Raw genomic sequence first — 22,884 nt, forward strand, 5'->3', positions numbered from 1 at the left:
GAAGTTGCTAAATAATAAATGCACCTGTGAGAAAACAGCAGACTGTACTATACTAGATCCAGTTGTGTCAGCCTAACACTCATTAATACTATACAGCACAAGCCTTATGATGGCCATTCATGGAAAGAAAATAGTTTGAAAAAGTGCTTGATATGCTTAAATGTTCAACTTTCGAAACGTTAGTATTTCTGTAGCATAAACGATCGATTTTCTAAACGTTAGTAGTGGAATTGATCAGAAACCGTTCTAGAAAACCTACAGCGCATGCGCGTGTTAAAATATAGCCCAGGAAGCACAAGCAACGAAAAGAAAGATCTTTCTTTTAAATATATTTGGCGAGTGGAAGGGTTAACAAAGGTCAAAAAATCTTTTTCCATTGATCAATGAAAAATGTACCATTTATGTTGTTAAAGTGGTTGTAAACTTAAAAAAATAAAAAACTTGCAAGACAAAGGCATAATGAGCTAGTATGCATCGCATACTAGCTCATTATGAATTACTTACCTTAGAACGAAGCCCCGACATGGACCCCCGGACACCGCTGCGGGCACTGACATGATCCCTCGGTGTCTCTTCCGGGGTTCGGCGGCTCCGGCGCTGTGATTGGCCGGAGTCGCGATGACGTCACTCCCGCGCCTGCGCGCGGGAGTCATTTTCCGGCAAGCTCCCGGCAAGGAAAGCTGAAGGTCCGCCGGACCTTCAGAGCGCATGCGCCGCTCGCGTGAGCGGCTGCATGTAGTGCAAATATCTCCTAAACCATGCCGGTTTAGGAGATATTAATTGTACCTACAGGTAAGCCTTATTATAGGCTTACCTGTAGGTAAAAGTCACAAAAAGCGGTATACTACCGCTTTAACGATTAATAATATGTCGACAATGGGGGGAAATATTTTGATACAATGATGCCGTTATTGTATGTATATTCGATAGGTCTTTATCAAATACAACAGTTTTTTTTAATGATTTTCTAACCATATATGGTCAGCTTAATTGCCTGGAAGAACGTACTAAAAAATGTTTTGAGGGGAGGAGACAATGGGGTTGATTTACTAAAGGCAAATAGACTATGCACTTTGTAATGTGCAGTTGCACTCCACAAGTGCAGTTGCTCCAGAGCTTAGTAAATGAGCAGAAGCTCTGCTGACTTCCATCATCCAATCATATGCAAGGAAAAATGCAGTTTTTTTTTTTTTTTTTTTTTTTTCCTTGCATGTGATTGGGTACTCTTTTCAAAGGGAAGATTTACCTCATTTATTAAGCTCTGGAGCAACTGCACTTGCAGAGTGCACAGTCTATTCGCCTTTAGTAAATCAACCCCAATATGATATGAAAGAAGGCATCCCTAGAATACCTTTGGATTTGTCCCTTTATTCATTATACCTGCAAACCAAGAATGAGCTACCCTTGGGAGCATACACACGCTAGGGCAGGGGGTCTTCAAACTATGGCCCTCCAGTTGTTCAGGAACTACAATTCCCATCATGCCTGGTCATGTCTGTGAATGTCAGAGTTTTACAATGCCTCATGGGAAGTGTAGTTCTGCAACTGGAGGGCCGTAGTTTGAGGATCCCTGCTCTAGGGCATTTTTGTCTTTGATAAAACTTGACTTTAGAGGGAAATCTATTTTTGGCCTGTTAGATAAATTGAGAAGAATTTATTATTGAATCTTACCTCATTGTCAACTTTAGCCGCCAGAAGCTGTTTCTCTTTCCAAATCATCCAGGCTGCAAATCCGAACATAACCAGGCCGTGACCGCAATCACCGAACATGACCGCGAAGAGGAAGGGAAAGGTGATGATGGTGTAGGGGGCTGCAACAAATAATCATACATTTTTAGTAGAGGGCAATAGGAGGCTACAGAAAGAAACATAAAAGGAAACATCACACTATTTATAATTTGTTCTATCCACCTCACTTTAAGGAAAGAACACGTATTCACTTCAAAGGAGAAATTCAGGACTTAAGGAACGTCCTTTCATTAAAGCGGTTGTAAACCTTCCTTTTTTTCCCTAAAATAAAAAAGATGTAATAGTTACCTTTTCTGTGCAATGGTTTTGCACAGAGCAGCCACTTGCCTCCTCTTCTGGGGTCCTCCATTCGCACTTTCCACTCCTCCTCTTCTTCGAGTGCCCCCAGAGCAAGCCGCTTACTATGGGGACACTCGTGTACGTGCGATCCCAAGGTAAAACCCAGAGGCAAAAAACAAATACCTTTTGCCTTTAGAACCGCTTTAATGCTCACATTATTTAACAGTCATTAGATTAGTTATTAATTCAGCTGTGATCATCAGAAATTAGTTGTTATATCTAAGCTATTATAGAACAGCTAATAGATTAAAGCCCCGTACACACGTACCGATTGTCGGCCGCAAATATTCGGCCGCCGACCGATCGGCCGATTGTAGGCTTGTTAGTATGATGCTCCCGACAGCCGACAGCGCATTTTCGGCCGAACAGAATCTGTCGTGCAGGCATTAAAATTTTTGTAGGCCGACAACAGAACGGTCGATTGTGCGTCAGTCAGTACAGAATTCGGCCGACAATCAGCAGATGAGCAAGACTGGGCATGCTCAGAAAAGAAAAAAGACAAGGAAAGTTAACCATCACATGACATCACTTCTGCAGTCGGCTGTTGTTGGCCGACAAAATTAGTGTGCAGTCTTTTGCAGTTTTCAACAGACACGACAGCCCTGGACAAAAGACGGCCGATCGTTCGGCCGACAATCGGTACGTGTGTACGGGGCTTTACTCAAGCTTGCAGTGTAGGTGGCTGTTTTGTAAAAGGAATAAGTGGGAAGTACGTATCCTAAAGCCGGCCATAGACAGCTCAAATCTCATTTGGTTCAGCAGGTACCAGCCGAGATTCGACCCGTTAATGGGCAGGCTGAATGTACCAAGTTGATCGATCGATCAACTTGGGTACCACCAGCCTACCGGACGTTACATGCGAATATTGAAAGTGGCTGTTATAGCTGCTAGCAATAATGATTGTCTTCCCCTGGTGGGGATGGCCTTTCCCCCCCCGCTAGGAGAAAACAATAGCTCGGTAGGATGGATTTTCTTGGGAACACTATCTTTTTTCAAGGGGAATCGAGCAAATTTAATTTGCTCTGTCTATGACCGGCCTAGGGCGAACAGATCAGTTAGCATTTGTGCCACTCTAGGAGTCAGCATGAGGTGTGTGTTGACCTGACCTCACTATTGACATGTTTAGTAGCAAGAATGGCCACATATAGCTTCTCATGTTTTAATATATTTCCCCATGTGTATGATGAGGTATGGTGATTTTTGTTAGGGTATTTTTCGGAAAACACTGGGGTTATCTGCTCAGTTTTCCTGCCAATAACAAAATTATACTAGTAGAGTCTTTGGGTTCTATGGGTTATACAATAGAGGAATCTCACAAATATCACAATAAGGGAATAATCATAAAAGGTTTTCAGAGATTTTTTTTTCCCAACATTTTACAGTTTTGGTCTCACTTGGGTTCATCTCTCTGTAGTTTCCAACTCCATAGGCATCAACAATGTTTTGAAATCCAGAAGTGAATTTGTTAGTGCGGTTAAAGGTTGGAGGCTCCATCTTGGTGGGAATGTTGGTAAGAATGGGAGCAATGGTGGAACCACTGCGTTCCTGCCATGAAAACAAGACATGTGAGTAAAAGGTTTTGGTATAGAAAAAGCTTACATTAAGTCATGTGACATCTCTGCTCTCCAGATATGTTATAATGTACAGGAGTGACATCACTGCTCTCCAAATATGTTATATCACACAGGAGTGAAATCACTGCTCTCCAATTATGTTATATCACACAGGAGTGAAATCACTGCTCTCCAATTATGTTATATCATACAGGAGTGAAATCACTGCTCTCCAGGTATACCTTGTATGATACAGAAGTGACATCACTGCTCTCCAGTCATAATGTTATATTATGCATGAGTGACATCACTCTCCACATGTGTTACACTATACAGTAGTGACATCACTGCTCTCCAGATATAAGTTATATTATGCAGGAGTGACATCACAGCTCTCCACATAAAAGTTATATCGGAGGCATAACTAGAACCTTCAAGGCCCCCGTGCAAGAAACCATGAAGGCCCCCCCTGACCCCCCTCTTTTCGTAGTGTACACTATATATATATATATGGTGTGATTTATTAATATTTCTAATCGTATGAATTTAATCACAAGAGTCTACCCTTACATCAGAGTCCACAGAGTTCCCCCTTTATATCTGAATCAACAGAGTTCCCCTTTACATCTGAATCCGAAGCATTCCACTTTATATCTGAACCCGCAGAGTTGCCCTTTTATTCTGAATCCACAGAGTTTCCCCTTACATTTGAATCTGCAGAATTTCCCCTTACATCTGAATCTACAGAGTTTGCCCTTACATCTTAATCCATAGAGTTCCCCTTTACAGCTGAATACGCAGAGTTCCCCTTTACATCTGAATTGGCAGATTTCCCTTACACTGTAAGGGGTGACTCTGCAGAATCTGATGTAATGGAGAACTCTAGGGACTCTAATTTAAGGGAAAACACTTAGATCTCTGATGCAAGAAGGAATGTTGCAGACTCTAGTGTAAAGGGGAACTGTAATATAAGAGGGGCTCTGCTAACTTGAGCCCCCACTTACATCAGAGTTCCCAGAGCAACCCTTATATCAGAGTCTGCAGAGTTATGTTATATAGGAGAGGAGTGACATCACTGCATACTAGATATATATTATATGCTACCTGAATAAATATATCCCTCGTACACTCACCATGCCAAGGTGCAATGACCGTTTGATGCGCTGCTTATCAGTTATAGGGCACCAGATTTCAGCAATGACACACTGCTGGGTGACGTCAATGTTGCACAGGTTTAGTACATGATACACTGCCTTCATTTTCTTCACTTTAACAGTCCAGCTGCTGAGATTCTGGGCCGCTTCCAGCAGGACACGCTGGCGATGAGATTCGGTTTGGGTGATAACCTGCAGGGAGATGCAGTGACAACGTATTGACTTCCTGGGATTAGAATATAACCACAAAATACATCTAAACCCACAACAGAAATCAAATATGAAGTAAAACATTTTATTAAAAAAATATAAATAAGAAGCATATAAATAGTTTTTTTCCCCCCAAAAGTCTTTGCATTAAATCCCAATAGTGTGTTCTATATGACATTTTTTTTTTTGTCAGAGTGCATATATACGGTGTTAGTTAAATGTAACAAAAGTCTTATCATTCCGAGGTGTGGGGTCTCTACTGCTCACTTACAGCATTTAAATCTTCAATCCTGGTATTCACATCAGCTGCCATGTCTCTTCGCTCACTGGCCGTGTCTGGGCAAGGATATACTGTGGCTTTGAAACTGTACGGAACAGGAAATTTACGTCAGGAAGGATCACATACGGATAGACCGGTTACATATTAGAAAAGTACATTACAGACGTCTGAAGTGTATTCTGAGACATATACAGATTCATGGGAGATTGTTTTTAATATGGTAACAACAGCACACAACCTCAGATCATCCAAAATATACTATATTATGGTCAAATGTCTTCAGATACCTGAACATTACACTTATATGATCTTATTGGACATTCCATACCAAATCCGTGGCCCGTATTATGGATCACCCCCCTTTTTTTGCTATAACAGCCTCCACCCTTCTTCTGTCTGTGGGAATTTGTACCCATTTGTGAGGTCCAGGGCTGATGTTGGATGAGAAAGTCTGCCTCACAATTAGCATTCCAATTCCCCCCATAGGTGTTCAGTAGGATGGACTTCAGGGCTCTGTGCTGGTTACTCAAGTTCCTCCACACCAAACTAGTCACACCGTGCAAAACCTGGCGCAGCTGTGTATGATAGCCAATCAGCTTCTAACTCCAGTTTGTTCAATTAGGGTTTGACAAAAAAACCTGGAAGCTGATTGGTTTCTATGCAGAGCTGCACCATATTTTGCACTCTCCAGTTTTATTAAATCAGTCCCACCATGTCTTTATGAAGTTGGCTTTGTACACAGGGGTACAGTCATACTGGAACAGAAAAGGACCTTCCCCAACCAATTACTACCAGGTTGGAAGTGTACAATTGTCTTAAATATCCTTGTATTCTGCAGTATTCTTCACTGGAAACCCTTAAAGTGGTCGTAAACTCACTTTGATTACTTTTACCTATAGGTAAGCCTATGATAAGGCTTACCTATAGGTGCCGTAAATATCTCCTAAACTTGCACTGTTTAAAAAAAAAAAAAAAACTTGCACTGTTTAGGAGATATTTACATTGCATGCCCCTGCCGTTTCTTCAGAGCCCTGTGCCACGACCGGTGGCTCCCACGCGTATGCGCGGGAGTGATGTCACGCGGCTCCGGCCAGTAACACAGCCGGAGTCCGCAGACCTGGAAGGAAGACAGACGAAGATGGATGCGGCCGGCAGTGGGGACATCGCGGGCTTCATTGCAGGTAAGTGTCACATAATGTGCTAGTATGCGATGCATACTAGCACATTATGCATTTACTTTGCAGGGGGGGGGGGGGAAAGGAATAGTTTACTTCCAATTTAACCACTTGCCGACCGCCCACCATAATATTACTGTGGCAGGGCGGCTCGGCTGCGTCCAGTCATGTAGTACTACGTGACTGGAGTGCACGCGGTTTCGGCGTTAGACACAGCGGGAGGCGGGCCGCGGGAGGAGCGGCGGCGATTGCGCTGCCCTCCCACGAACGTCGGAGAAACTGAGAGAAGACCCGCCTGCTTATGTAAACAAAGCAGGCGGATCTTCTGTCAGACAGGCAGGGAGAGATCAGCAGTTTCAGCTAAGCTGACATCCTGATATCTCTGTACCTGTCACAGAACCATCCCCCCCCCCCCACAGGGAGTAAACACTTTAGGCATAAATTGAACCCCTTTGATCACCCCCAGTATTAACCCCTTCCCTGCCAGTGTCATTTATACAGTAACAGTGCATATTATTTAGCACTGATTACTTTATTAGTGTCACTGGTCCCCAAAAAGTGTCAAAAATGTCAGTTAGGTGTCCGATCTGTCCGCCGAAATGTTGCAGTGCCGCTAAAATTCACCGATTGCCGCCATTACTAATAAAAATAAATGAAAAGTCCAAAAATCTATCCCGTAGTTTGAAAACGCTATAACTTTTGCGCAAACCAATTAATATACGCTTTTTGGGATTTTTTTACCAAAAATATGTAGCAGAATACAAATTGGCTCAAACTGATAAAAAATTAAATTTTTAAAAAATTTTTATTGGGAATGTTTTATAGCAGAAAGTAAAAAATATGGCATTTTTTTTTCAAAACTGTCACATTTTTTTTGTTTATATAGCGCAAAATCTTAAAACCACAGAGGTGATCAAATACCACCAAAAGAAAGCTCTATTTGTGGGAAAAAAAGGACATCAATCGTATTTGGGAACAGCGTCGCAAGACCGCGCAATTTTCTGTTAAAGTAAGGCAGTGCCGAATCGCAAAAAATGGCCTGGTCATTAAGGGGGTAAAACCTTCCGAGGCTGAAGTGGTTAAACCCATTCGTAAAGGGGGTTTTACATACTTTTGGCCAAATTGTGTGCATAAAATATGGCTTTATTTGTGAGTGACGGGAAATTAAGAAAAAGCTGTTTTGTTTAGCAGAAAAGAAAAGGAAATTATGTGTTTGCGCTGCTACAAAGATTACATGCAATCTCATGAACAAACTGAGTCCCCGTTCACACTAAGGCGACCTGTGAGGCGACCTGGTCGCCTCACAGGTCGCCGTAGGTCGCCTCCCATAGGGAAGCTGCGGACCCGTTCTAATAGGAGCGACACAAGTCGCTCCGACTTAGAAAAAGGGTCCGGAGCTTCTTTGGGGCGACCAGGAGGCGACCGCCATAGACTTCAATGTTATGAAGTCTGTGGCAGCCGCTCCGAGGTCGCGGCGCGCTGCTTGCACCGCAACCTCGGAGGTCGCGGTGCGAAGTAGCGTCGCTTGTATGTGAACGGGGCCTAAACGTACAATATTTTTGTGAAATATTCTGAAAAAAACAAATAAATGTGAAAGTTCAAGTGATTACATGTACTGTGCTCTTCTGTAACGATATATTAATTGTGCCAAAAATAAACAAATACAGAATAGAAAGTCAAAACAAAAATCCAAAGGATTGTGAACATGTATCAAAGGCTCACGGGTGTGAGAAGCAACTCCACATTTTAGGTTTGGTTTTATCATCTCGAATGTGCACTCAGTTATTATTTAAAGCGAAACTCCACTTTTGTTCAGCAAAAAACATTCCCCTCTGGGTGATCTATGTACATTACAAGGATTTTAACAAACTTTGTTGCAGATTCCTACCTTTTGTTATTCTGAAGCAATCATTGTTTGTTCATCTGTGCTGAGTGGGTCTAGTGGGAGTGGTTTTATAATTATCTATCAGCTGTGGCAGCTGCAGGGCTCTAATGAGGAAATCTCCTGGGCCTGCATCCCTTTAGGCGTGTTCCTATTGGGAGTATCTCACCAAAAATGACATTTATGTTGCAGGGGATGCCAGAAATCTGACTTGTCCTTAGGCAGACGTCTGGGAAAATTGGGGAGCCAATCACACAAGAGGGAAATGATGTTTCTGGGGTGGTCAGTACACATTCTGTGTACAGAACAGCTCCAGGTAGACATATTGCGTTGCATTTTCAGAAAGTTACAAGAGCTGCAGATTGAAAAGGAAAGGTCATTTTTAATAACCTTAAATCACAATATAATTTGTGTCGCATTTGTATTTGCTATATTGTTTTTTCTTTATTTGCTGATATTTTTTCCCCACAAAAGTGGAATTACCCTTTAGATTCATAGTAAAAACCACCACTAGGTGGAGCTCTGAACATTGGTTGGGGGAAGGGGGGTCACCACTCACCCATCACAGATCTTCTTTATTTTCTGTTTGAGCTGATCTCCCTGGTAGAAGATGATGAAAACGTTTTTCTTCACCTCTTCTTTCTGGAAAAAGTGTGAAAAGAAAATTGTAATATGTAATTTATAATACAAAAGAGGATCAATGTGAGCTAAGGAAGCAGCCACATTCATTATCAGCCCCATAGCATAGGATGGTGTCCTCCCCCTCCTTTCTCCAGGTAACAGACTGAATGGAGACTGCACTGTCCACTGTTATAACTCTTTCCTGTGAAGACTAGAAGTTCAGGAAAGCAGCACTGAAAGAACAGGATTCGGTTGTATACTGCAAGCACTGGGGTAAGATTTTTATCAAATAGTTTACTGGGGAATGTTTATTTTATTGGGCTCAATGGATTAGGCTAAAGATTCTGAGGATTTAATACTACTTTATTGATATCATGTGATCATTAATAACCAAAATAGATGGGAGTGCACTGGTGTCATGTGATCATTCAGAGCCAATGAAGTAAATGATGGCAAAGCATTGTGCCATGTGATCACCCAGAGCTGCTGTAGTCAAAGGAAGTGTGATGTTACCATGTGATCAAAAGTGTGAACTGTGATGTCATATGATCACTACAATTGTTCAGTAACACAGTAAAGGTGCTTGGGTGGCCATAAATCTCTATAAAATTACAAGCGGTGGGGCCAGATGATAAATTACATTTGACATGTGAAATTATTAATGTTCAGCCACAAATTGCTTAGTTCCATACTTATAACTTATGTCTGCCCTTAGGCGAGAGCCAAGAGTGGCCAATAATGGACAGAGGTGAGATACAGTATAATTCTGCTCCTTACAGTGACCGGGTCCTCCAGCGTGGTGTCCAGCTCACTATATTTCAGGTAAATATTTCCCCTGCAGACCCTCCACAGCAGTCTTTCAAAGGCGGGCATCCTCTCCCTCCCGATCACCCCGGCGGTGAACCTGAGACAAGAGAGCCATTGACAAGAGAAGGGAACACACACCGAGATTGTCTATTGGATTTCCTGAGAAATGTTTTAATCCCCCATTGATGAATTCATGAGGCCAACACCTGGCAGTATCACCTTTCTGGACACAAAGTTGTCCTTTATCTTATATAGATACAATTTGAACTATTTACTGAGGACACAGAAAAGAAATGTGATATTACAAACTCCGCTTTCCTTGCTCTCAAAAACAGTGTTGTTAAAAGCAAGGAAGACAACTTTTGTCAAAATCAAATATATACTAAATATATATATACACACTATATTGTCAAAGGCATTGGGACGCCTGTCTCTACACACACAAACTTTAATGGCATCCCAGTCTTAGTCTGTAGGGGTCAATATTGAGTTGGCCCACCCTTTGCAACTATAACAGCTTCAGCTCTTCTGGGAAGGTTTTCCACAAGGTTTAGGAGTGTGTCTATGGGAATGTTTGACCATTCTTCCAGAAGCACATTTGTGAAGTCAGGCACTGATGTGGACGACAAGGCCTGGCTCGCAGTTTCCGCTTTAATTCATCCCAAAGGTGGTCTATCGAGTTGAGGTCAGGACTCGGTGCAGGAAAATCAGGTTCCTCCACCCCAAACTCACTCATTCATGTCTTTATGGACCTTGCTTTGTGCACTGGTCCAAATCATTTGGTGGAGGGGGGACTATGGTGTGGGGTTGTTTTTCAGGGGTTGGGCTTGGCCCCTTAGTTCCAGTTAAGGGAACTCTTAAGGCATCAGCATAAAAAGACATTTTGGACAATTTTATGCTCCCAACTTTGTGGGAACAGTTTGGGGATGGCCCCTTCCTGTTCCAACATGACTGCGCACCAGTGCACAAAGTAAGGCCCATAAAGACATGGATGAGCAAGTTTTGGGTGGAGGAACGTGACTGGCCTGCACAGAGTCCGGACTTCAACCTGATAGAACACCTTCAGGATGAATTAGACCAGAGACTGCAAGCCAGGCCTCCTCGTCCAACATGGTGCGCAGTCACAGGAAAGGACCATCCCCAAACTGTTCCCATAAAGCTGGGAGCATGAAATCGTCCAAAACGTCTTGGTATGCTGACGCTTAGGAGTTCCCTTCACTGGAACTAAGGGGCCAAGCCCAACCTCTGAAAAATACCCCCACACCATAATCCCCCCTCCACCAAATGATTTGGACCAGTTCACAAAGCAAGGTCCATAAGGACATGGATTAGTGAGTTTGGGCTGGAGGAACTTGACTGGCCTGCACAGAGTCCTGACCTCAACCTGATAGAACACCTTTGGGATGAATTACAGCATAGACTGCAAGCCAGGCCTTCTCTCCAACATCGTTGCCTGAACTCACAAATGTGCTTCTGGAAGAATGGTCAAGCATCCCCATAGACACTCCTAAACCTTGTGGACAGCCTTCCCAGAAGAGTTGAAGTTGTTATAGCTGCAAAGGGTGGGCCAACTCAATATTGAACCCTACAGACTAAGACTGGGATGCCATTAAAGTTCATGTGAGTGTAAAGGCAGGTGTCCCAATACTTTTGGTTATATAGTGTATATACAGTATACTCTGTGTGTGTATGTGTGTGTGTGTGTGTATATATATATATATATATATATATATATATATATATATATATATTTATATATATATAATTATTATTATTATATATATTTTTTTTAAGTATTTATTAAACTTTTTATTAAGATACACCTGCTCTTGTACCTTCTGCAAGTAAGCTATGTGTGAGAGTCTGCCTGCTATAACCACATGATCAGCTTACACATTGTAAATAGTTAAACAAGCATTCCTTTATTTTTGCAAAAACATTTCAGTTTAATGCTCCATAAAAACACTGTTGCAGGGGATGCCTTTAATTTGGCTGCAAGCTCAATGCAGATTTCTGAGAAAAGCCGCCAGACAATTACTAGAGCTGAGGGGGGGATTCTAAAAAATCCTTATTAGAAATGGAGTACTCACGCCTTGGTCTCCAGGATGATTAAAGTATATCTCAAGCCATTTTTTCAGTCATTTTTTGCTATCTGTGCCCCATTGAGGAGGTTGTCTTTCACTATCTGTCCTATAGACACTACAGGATGTGAGAGGAAAGCTCTCCAAAGTGCGAGAAATCCCCTCTTATGGCTGGAATACACGGGCCGAATATCGCCCAATCATTCGACCACCAATTTATGAAAAAGTGTTCGTTGGTCGAAAACGTTGCCAACATACACGGGCCGAATATTGCCCGACCGTTTGACTGCCGACCATCGAAACAGTGCATGCGTGATGATGTTCTACAGATTTTAAATGAACAACCTTAACACCAAGGTATAGAATATCGTTCGTTCGCAAACGAGACAACAGAATTTTTCGTTTTTTTCAAATGATATTTTTCATTCACAATATCGATATCGGTCACTGATGGCTGGGCATTAACGAGTAGAATATCAGCCGATCCTTTGCTGAATGGAAATTTTCAGCCGATTTTCTTATCGTGTATTCCGGCCATTAGGCAAGCCATAAATCAATTTTCTTTCCTTCCACCATGAGTGGAAGGAAAGAAAATTGTGTGATTCCCCCATCAACACAGTCATTGTTATTGGGGGATTCTCTCCCGCAGTGCTTTTGTATTCTGCCCAGTAGGGGGGGCAGGGAGCTTTCCCAGCTGGTAGAATACAATGATTATTACTAGCAGCTATAGCCCCAGGCAGCAATTGCATGGTAAAATCCGACAGGCTAGTTATACCCAAGTCGATCAATGGATTGAATTGGGTACAATCAGCCGGCCCATAGATGGATCGAATATCGGCTGTTTCAGCAGGGACCGGCCGAGTTTTGATCCATGTTTGGCTGGCTTTAGATAGTTGTCACTGGAATAAATGTCCCCATGTATTTCAGTTCTGGTGACAACTAACATTTATAGATTTCCCATCACTTTCAGCAATGATCACTAGGACAGAGAATCTTCCTAGCAGGGACAAAAACAGCAAATAAAAACTGTATCACTCTTTTAAAAACAAATAAAAAACATTTTTGGCTTTAGATACACTATACATGCAATACATTGACAGCTTGGGCCGGTTAACTCTTGAATTGCACAGGGACATGGACCTCGTTCCTATGCAATTCCTGCAAGTTCCCGTGGGGTGTGATTTTTTTTTCAGCCTATTCATTTGAATGGGCTGCAAATTGCAGCAGAACACAGAAAAAGTAGTGCATGCGCTATTTAAAAAAAAAAAAAAAGAGCAGCACCAAATCGCATGGTGCTGTTGTAAGATGCGATCTGGTGGCTGCAAATGCACTGCTTTTGTGATCTACATTTGGGGTGCCATTAACATTATACTGGCACCCGCAGTTGATCGCAAAGGCAGTGCGCTTTGAGCGCGTTGTGAATGTGCCTTTCCAACACTGCATTCTAGTGTGAACCGGCAATCTAGAAATTAAGGGCCAGGTTCAACCGGACATCATAACACTCAGCTACATACGTCATGCCATTGTTTTGTTAATTTTATTTAATAAAAGGGAAAGTTTTCTTTTAAAGTATAACTAATGGCAAAACGTGTTTTCTTTTTGTTGGACAGATTGGAGAGGGATTAGAGCCCCTGTCAGTTTTTTGCTGTGTGTGCCCCCATTAAGGAAATTCACCCTCTCTTTAACATTATCTTTGAAAGTGAAAGTAAAAGAAAACCCCAAAGTTTGGGTTGTCCCCAGAAGAGTAATAGAGGGGAAATCTTCCAATCGGGACACTATTTCTGGTGACCAGGGGGTCCCCAAGAAATTCCCTTAATTTGCAGAGATTTCCTCTCACTTCCTGTTTGGCTATGGGACAGGAAGGGAAGGGAAATCTCTGCAATGGGACACAGATGGAGAAAAAAAAAATTATAACCCTTCCTTGCTCTATACCAGGGATCCTCAAACTACGGCCCTCCAGCTGTTGCGGAACTACACATCCCAGGAGGCATTGTAAAACTCTGACATTCACAGACAGGACTAGGCATGATGGGAATTGTAGTTCCCGAACAACTGGAGGGCCACAGTATGAAGACCCCTGCTCTATACAAAATGAAAATAAAAGTTTTGCCGATAGTTCTACTTTAAGTTTTTCTTTTAGTAAAAAACACAACACATTTGTTATATTTTTCTCTTTTTTTTTTTCTTTATATTTTATGGGGGTGGGGGTTCAGTCTAGTAAATAAAAACTGATAAAAACATTACAACTGACTTTGTACCAATGGAAAAGGCATAAATTACCATTATTTTTTCTCTGTCAGTGACTAGTGGTAACAATTTCTTATTGTTAGCAATTCATAATCCTTGTAGGAATTTGACCTTCTTGTAGAATAATGACCGAATGTGAAAACATTCGCTGCAAGAATTTTCTCAGCGTGAGTTGGTGTATTGGCTAAACGCAGACATTAGCTGTGTGAAAAGGTATTCAGATGTTTTTTTTTTTTTTTTTTTACTGATCTAAATGCAGCCCATATTAAAAACGCATGTGCTGTGTATAGATGAGTAAAAAAATACAGAAATCAGTTATTTTGTGCAAGTACCTGCATATGCACGCAATTATATGCATGTAGGCACATAAAATTGTAATTTAAAAAGGATAAAATTCCATTCTGAGAGCTAGAATTTATTTTATTTGTGTATGTGTGTATGCGCAAATACGTACACAAATACTGTATGTGCAAATACAGGCAAAATAAATGCAAGAAATTTAGGCTAGCCACACCAACGTTCAAACATCAGTACCATATGCAAGTACCCTAAGCAGGGCTGCTATTAGAAATCATGGGGCCCCATTTAGCCTACCTGACAGCGCCCCTCCCCCCCCAAATATATGAAGACAATATTTTCACTAAAAATACACTAAAATCATTATTTGCAGACACAAACATAACATAGAACCTGTGTGAATTAGCCCTTTTTAATTGTTTTGTACAGTTTTTTTTTTTTTACATTAAAAAAAAATTATAATTGTTTTTAAAAATGATAAAATGTTTTACAATTTTAGTTTACAATTCTTAAAATGATTCATTACATCGTTTGATGAATTTATTTTTTGGTTATTTTTCTACAGCATAGGGCAGCGTGCAGCGCTGTGTATGTGTGTGTGTGTGTGGGGGGGGGGCGGGACAGTGAAAGGGGGGCACACGAGGGGGGATCAGAAGCAGGCAGAACAGGGGAAGGGTGATCAATGTCAGAGAAGTAATTACAGAAACAATGCCCTGTGTCTGTGTCTCTCCCTGCAGCAGCTGAAAGCTGGCAGAAGGGGGAGAAACTGGCTTTTAGCTGCTGCAGAGGGCCGCACAGGGCACCCTTCTGTAATTGCCCCTCTGCCCGACCCTACTGATTCCCTGTGTTGTTTGTGCTGTTGGGGCCCCCCTGTTTGCCCCGGTCCCCTACAGAAGAACTGGAAAAAGAAAGAGATGGATGGGCGCTATTGCTGGGGGATGAATCTTCAATTTAAAGAAGTCTTAATGGATGAAATGCAACCAGACTCATAGTAGATGTCCCAAATGCACAGTTACAGCGCTATCATTGAGGGCAGCTCTTGAAGGGCCGAAGCAAAGTCCCACATACAGGCAGAAGAAAGGAAAAAAAGTGGCGCCTTTTCCTTTCTTCTCCCTACAGAAGGACTGGTGGTCCTCCCCTATCAGTGGCCCTGACCCTAAGGCTTTATCATAACTGCATACAGCCGCTTTTCACCAGTTTATGGGCAACTGTATGTAACTCCAGGGTACCAGAAAAACACAGCGTCTGATAACTGGTAAATCCCAACAGGCTAGCCCAGTGATGGCGAACCCTGGCACCCCAGATGTTTTGGAACTACATTTCCCATGGTGATCAACTACACTGCAGAGTGCATGAGCATCATGGGAAATGTAGTTCCAAAACATCTGGGGTGCCATGGTTTGCCATCACTGGGCTAGCCCAACTACGGTAATAACCTTTCTTGCTGTGACTTCTCAGTCTCCATAAAGGGTGACTGTCCATCTAAGACTGCATTAACACTTCATAAATGTGAAAGCAATGTGTACCTGTCCTTCATAAAGTTGGTGGGTCTGACCAGTATTTTAGAAAAAACTAGCTAATGATCTGGAAACCAGCAAGGTCACCCAGACCCAGGTACACAAACTCACCCAAGTTTCCCAGCAGCAGCTGCGGTAGGGATGGTTCGGAGCTCCAAAAGGCTGCTGGTGTCTTCATTGAAGAAATCATCTGGTAAGTTGGCTTCTGCCTGCAAAGAATATTATAAATGAGAATGACAATGTAAAATAGAGCGCCATGGAAACTTAAAATTTGTATTATTTGTATTAAAGGATGCTTTACAAACTGCAGTGCCCGATCAGGTTTCCTTCAGTTGGATTAACTGTTGGGTACAACTCTTCACCTTCACGGCTTCATAAATATACCCTTATTTGCAAAATTTCAAATTTTCATGCTGTGGTGGTTGTGGTGGCCCTGGATAAACTATTTTGGAGATTTCTCAAGGTCTTAGAGAATTTTAGAGAAATTACAAGTGGTTCTCATTGAGGACTTGGACTCACGTGTCGAGGTTTAGGAATGCCAATGGAATGATAGTATTTTAAGGGACCTAAGGAGCCAGTGAAGGGTTTTGAGTCCTCCGAAACATGTCAATGTGTTTCATAACATTTTAGCAAATAAATAAGTTTCATTTTGGACTTTCCTACTTCCGGATATCATTTCTTTGGTGATTGTAGACCTAGACATCCTGCAATAAGTAATAATATTAACAACATATAAAACCAATAATTATACTAATAGGTTTACAGTAAGAATAGCGCCACCCCTGTATAAATGGCATGTAATGGGTATGATTTTGGGCACAGCATTCTAGGCTAGATTCATACATTCTATTTCCAGACATGCAATGGTGCTATTAATATGTTGCTAACACATGTGCCTAAACATATAGTAAACAAGGCAACGATTTTTAAAAAGGGTCACGCACATCTTTTGTTTGATTTTTGCATGTAGGGCAGCCTATTGAAAGGTTTTGGAGAGGGTACAAAAGTCATCAATTAAAGGAAAAGCTTGTTTGGCTGTACTTATCCTGTTGGTTCTGCACTCCTGTGACCCTTTTTTAGCAGACAGCGGGCTGAAGCCTGCTGTCAGCTGACATCACAGAGCTGGTCTAGGCTCGCAATCATATGGTCGGGATCCGCCCACATGCCTGGACCGGCACCTGGCTTAGCCTCTTAGCGAGCCGCTAAAAGCCTAAGCCGGCCGCTCCTGCCCCCTCCATAGCCTAGCACTCCAGCGAGTGCGGGGGGGGGGGGGGGGCAGAGCAGACAGTGGTGACTGACACAGTCAGCAGCTCTCTGCTCAGGGCTGTCTTTAGTATTGATTGGACCCTGAGCAAATTATTTTTGGGCCCTACCAAATGCACTTATCAACTATTTGTGGGCAGTGCAGGCTCAAGGGGCAGCTGCTTTGTGCCCCACAAAAATGGCTGGGCCCTGGGCAGCTGCCCCTTTTGCCCTGTGTTAAAGACGGCCCTGTCTCTGCTCAGGGAGCTCTGATAACCAAGCAATCGGGGGTGTTTGATCGCTCAGTTCTCAGTGTTAGAGCTGGCTGGAGACCGATGCAGCATCCACCTTGGTAAGTCTGATTCTAAAAAAAAAAACAAAAAAAAACATACTTCTCTTTTAAAGTTAAAAAAAAAAGAATAATAAAAAAATCTTGATTTGCAATAAAAGCTTACAATTGGACATGCTTGAAAAAAAAAATGTTTTAAAGGGAACCTAAAGTGTATGTAAACCACATTTTTTTTTTTTTTTTTTTTGTATTGGATGGAGTAGGGTTGTGTTAAAACCACTGTTAGGTTTTTATTGCTAAGATTTGTAGACCGTAGTAAGAGCACCATACCACTGATCTTAGAGTCCAGAAAAAGTTTTTAATTAAATAACTGATAGAAAAGGAAAATCAATGCATTTCAGAGGGTTGGACAACACTCCACCTAACCTTCATACAGTTGCATAATTTGGTCAACATCCTATTGAATCCAGTTAATTATGGAATCATATACAGTTGACTTCCGAAGTTCGCCGGGGTTACGTTCCTAGAGCATTTGCAAATTGGTATAAAAAATGCCTAGAAATGCCTATTTTTATCATTTAAACCCTAAATATGCCCCCAAAATAAGCTACCAAAACACTTTGATTTCATTTCAAACTCAGCTTAATACATTACCCTTAAAAAAAAAGTATGTAAAGATAAACCTGTATACTGTACAGTATTGTACTACTATATCTCCTGCAGTGCAGACTGTAAAATACCAACTTTACCCCTATATGTACTGTAATTCATGCAAGCGCACTTTCTTTGGTATGCGCTGTCGTTTTCTTTGGTGTAAGTAGGGTAAAAAAATCAGACTAAGGCTGCAAACTCTGAACCATGACTTTGCGGGGGTCGATTGTATTACATAAATCCTTATGGAGAGGGAGTGTCTGAACCCACAGTACACATTGGCTTTCTTTTTTCATCAATTATTTTTTTGAAAAACGTTTTCTGGAACTGGTATGGCTTCGCTACTACAAATTTGTACTTCCCCAGGATCACCTCTTGGGGTATTCTGGTGTATTGGAACATGAACACATGAACAGCCTTACCGAATCAACTCACCTTAGCTAATAAAACAGTCATTCAGAATACTGGATCAAAATATAGTAAATATAATGCGTCAAAAACAGGAGATCCGTATGCTCTTTCATTGCTGTGTGTGCTTTTGAATTGGAAATGATTACATTGTCATATGTTCTGAATGCTCTGCTCAAAGAATAAATAAAACTTTATATATATATATATATATATATATATATATATATATATATATATATATATATATATATATATATATATATATATATATATAAAATAATAGTAGAAGATCCTGCGCCTATCATGCATGTACCAAGGTTTTTATTGCTGTCTGTCTCCACTGGGGAGATTTACTCCCTCTGTTTGTCCTGATCACTGTTGTCACCAGGACTGAAAGTGATTGTAGAGTTGTCACCAGAACAGGACCTCGAAAGATTTGCTCCATAAACAAGGGAACATTTAGTAACTGATAGAGCAGCACTCCTTTTTTTTTTTCTTTTTCTTTATTATTAACTAGTGCAAAGCCTGCTTGTCGAAAACAATGTCTTCAGTCACGTTGTCTTCTAAAGTTCGTATTCTGGTTTGTTGAATAAACCACAGATTCTGTGTTGTGTAAACTGTGCAGCCAAACTTCCCTCCCATAGCAAGCCTTGTCTCTTAACTGTCGGTGAGCACACTTGACAGTTGCTGAAACAAACATGTCCTGTCCTGTGCACTAAACAAAGTATATAAAAGAGGTCACATCAGTCTCTGCTAAGAGGGTTGTAATGCCCCACCATGGTCACACACAATCCATAGGAAGTGGAGTAAACACAGAGATAACATACAGAGACCATGCAGAGTGTGTACCTGCCAGGGACTAAACCCAGGACCCCAGCTCTACATGGCACACATACTGCATAAGTAATATGCTTAGAAATCTTACCTCAAAGAAATCCTGAGTCTTCTTCAGGAGATGTTTGAGTTCTGTCAGCTCCAGGAAGTTCTGTTTCAGGGTCTGCTGGTTTCGGTTCACCTCTTGCAGGTCCCCCTCCAGCTTCTCCAGAACGGTCTGGTGTGGGGGATGCAGAGATGGTTAGTGCCTCATACCTCTGAAGACCCTTCTCTATACCCAAGGTTAGATAGACCCCGAAGAAAAGTACAATGCTACACCCCCACCTACCTCTTCGCAGTGTCACTTACCTCCAGGTCTATCATCTCTCGGGGCAGAGGGGTCTGCGGGGGCTTCTCCGGGGCTGGGATTACAATCGTGTCATTCTGCATTTCACACTCCAGAAAACCTGCAAGGTAATTAAAGATAAGGGAAGAGCAAAATAGGGGGATTTTGAATAAGTGAAATACACTGTAGTCTACTTAAAGCCCACTGAACCCCTCATTTTCAAATAATCGAAATACTGTACATTTAGGTGCATCAGGATAAAAGGTGTCCTAAATCCTAAAGTTCATATTCTTTCTAAAGCAGCCACAGCCTGAGTAGAACAGCCCGTCTCCTGCCAGCATGATGCAGAAAAGGATCCTTATTCTCTTGTGGAAGTAGTGGCCTCACTGCAAAGCTCCAACATGTCCCCTGCTGAGTCAGATCTTTTGCTCCTCAACCAGTAAAGCTCATGCTCCCCTCTGATTGGAGAACATTAGCTCTGACCGTAGGCTTGACAGACCTCTGCAGAGAGACCACTACTTCCACACAAAGATAAAAGGACCTGCTTATCAGCATGCTGGCAGGGGAGAGGTTTTTATGCAGGAGGCTCCAGCCATTGGAGGAGGTAAGTAGGGAGGAAAGGGAAGGTTGATACTGCTGCCTGTGTAGAGGGGCCTAGGCAGTGCCATTTTAAGAGCCTTATAGGCCCCCGGGCAATGCAGTGCACTGGGGCCCCGCTTAGACAATCACCCACGAGAATAAAAATTCAAATTATTGATAAGCGATATTTATTGGTACAGCAGTGCCAGGCTAATGACAGCTTTCAAGTTGGGCGGCTGGGACCGGTGAACACACACATGGACAGGAGTCAGACTCGACTGTCCTCTGTGTGCCTATTTTCATGGAGGCGGACAGGCATTCCTGCAGTTGTGGGCTCCCCCTCCATGACCCAAGTGGCCTGACAGCAGCGCAGGGCCAACGGGCACTTGCCACTAGCTAAGTTTGGCAGCGGGATGCACATGGGAATTGGGACTAATGCTTGGCTGGGACTGGGGCTGGGTTGCCGGGCAGGTGGGGCCCCCGGGCAACTGCCCAGCGTGCCCATTCGGTAAGATGGCCCTGGGCCTAGGGAAGAACACTGGGGGGGATTTTTGAGAATTTGGCCTTTAAAGTGTATATATAGCCTAAACATATTTCTTTATTGTTAGATAGCTTAGGGAAAGATTATAATTAATGTAAGGTTCTAACGCTATACAGGGCTGCGTTAGAGAGACTTCCCCTCATTTCCGTGTCTCAATGGCAATGGTTTCAACCTACAGAAACTGGGGGAGAACCTCCAAAAGTAACACAGACAGGAATAATAAATATGTTTTTTTATTTGTTGGAACATGGTAAAAGTGCGTGGAGAAATTGCTTGGGTCCTCTTTGCAGGGCCCCTGTGTACCAGCACAATCTGCTCTCTGCACAGATAATAATCCCGCACTATTCAATATCCCCAATGGACTGTCCAGGTGGAGGTGGATACTCACGTAGGATTCTCTCCATCCCCTCACATCTGCGCACTTCATTCACAAACCGCCTCTGGAAATTATTCACAGATGCATTCAGCTGCAAGCCGACAGAAAATGTTAAGGATAACATACAAGGTGTAGCAGCTTGTGAATTCAGTAGGTGACAAAAGCATATAACATGAGCAAGAGGAAAAATTCAATAAATGCAGATTTTATGGGGATCTGAATGTTTGAAAGGAGGAAGTGTTTCCCCAGTCTCCTCTCCCATAGTGATCTCTCAGACTGTTCACTGTAATTTTATAGCAAGTAAAAATGTGAGATTCTAGGGAGGTATAATTTCCTCAATTGATTTATGCAGACAAGTTCAGCTTCTATTTAATAATAATTAATAATAATATTAATAATAATAATAACAGAGTGTTGCTGAGTGGTACCTAGCAGTATATATTCAAAAGAAATCACAAATTTGCAAATTAACAGTCCAGAATTGCAGGATCTGAAAAGGGTTGTCACCTTCTTTATGCTCTGTGGCTAGGGGGATAACAAGAAAATGTGAGTTACTTTATAGACTGTTCGGCAAATAAAAATATTTCTAGGTTTGGCCGTGGTGGTATGACATTGGGTGACTTGGTATTGGTAGTATGGGTGCCAGTGAGGGTACTCAGGGCCATAGAGTAATATATGGTGAAATATAATTGGATCCTGTATAAAAACAAATTGGCCCTACTGTGTATGTATGTGAGTTAGGGACCTTAGAATGTAAGCTCCATGAGGGCAGAGACTGATGTGAATGTACAATGTATATGTAAAGCGCTGCGTAAATTGACAGCGCTATAAGTACCTGAAATAAATAAAATAATAAATAAATAAATGAGCAGTCTGCAAGCTTCTGACAGACAGGATTTGGCCAGGATGACAGACATATACATGGGGAGACAATGAAGGATAATGAAAGGTGCATCTACTTATGGCTGGGTGTACTTACATCCCGGAACTGCACCAGGCCCAGCTCCCCCAGTTCAGCGATACAGCAGTACCCGGCCTCCACCTGCAGGATCAGCTGTGTCAGGCACATCTCTTCACTGCGGAACAGGGAGCCCATCCTGAAAGCTGGGCGCTGGACACAAAATCAACCAGACACCTCCACCTGCATCAGAAACACAAAGTACCAGATGAGTGACCGCTATTTTCAGTTGAGTCCAAAGAGATTTGAAAATTACAGTCATGAGTAGAGATCCTCATCCTTGTGTTAAAGCTTTATGAATTAAGCCTAAAGGCATGAATGTAACAAATACAAATTTGTATTAAAATTGAAGTTTTAGATATAGTAGAATTAATTCTAAGTGTTCATTCTTAGCTGTCTACACAAAGAAGTCCTCCCAGTGATTTGAAAGCAGATGACAGTTCTTTGATGGGAGACGTCACCTAATCAGTATCTCAGCAAATGGGAAGACTCTTCACTTGGCTACAGACTTCATAAACCAGCACCTTCCCCTTTCTATGAGGAGAGGGGAACAGTTCTTCTTATAGAAGAGCTATACTAAGCACTTTCATAACTAAACTGACCACTAAACAATCTTAGTGTCATTTCAGAAAAAGCTTTGTAGTGTATGGGTAAATTAGTGTTAGACCTTGTTGGTGGTGAGTAGACCTGTGGCAGCTCCATTCATGGTGGGTCATGAAGGGTCCTCAAAGTTGGTTTCTTCAAGCATGTAAAGATTATAGAGATG

The 22,884-nt window shown here is 42.1% G+C and overlaps 1 protein-coding gene across 1 annotated transcript in view; it reads right to left on the reverse strand.

The window, feature by feature from the left end:
• ATP6V0A4 (ATPase H+ transporting V0 subunit a4) overlaps window positions 1-22,294 on the reverse strand; it is a 59,855-nt gene extending 37,561 nt beyond the window's left edge. The window contains exons 1-11 of the mRNA XM_082255255.1: window positions 22,140-22,294; window positions 21,173-21,251; window positions 19,688-19,785; window positions 19,431-19,556; window positions 16,024-16,121; window positions 9,741-9,867; window positions 8,902-8,984; window positions 5,277-5,370; window positions 4,775-4,987; window positions 3,483-3,633; window positions 1,672-1,811 (exon numbers count right to left, since the gene is read on the reverse strand). Of these exons, the coding sequence (XP_082111381.1) occupies window positions 1,672-1,811; window positions 3,483-3,633; window positions 4,775-4,987; window positions 5,277-5,370; window positions 8,902-8,984; window positions 9,741-9,867; window positions 16,024-16,121; window positions 19,431-19,556; window positions 19,688-19,785; window positions 21,173-21,251; window positions 22,140-22,256 (1,326 nt within the window). The 5' untranslated portion in view covers window positions 22,257-22,294. The remainder of the gene's footprint in view (window positions 1-1,671; window positions 1,812-3,482; window positions 3,634-4,774; window positions 4,988-5,276; window positions 5,371-8,901; window positions 8,985-9,740; window positions 9,868-16,023; window positions 16,122-19,430; window positions 19,557-19,687; window positions 19,786-21,172; window positions 21,252-22,139) is intronic.
• Window positions 22,295-22,884: the final 590 nt, after the last annotated feature.

This window comes from Pelophylax lessonae (assembly GCF_965119305.1).
Source record: "Pelophylax lessonae genome assembly, chromosome: 4".
In the NCBI taxonomy this organism is placed as follows: domain Eukaryota; kingdom Metazoa; phylum Chordata; class Amphibia; order Anura; family Ranidae; genus Pelophylax; species Pelophylax lessonae.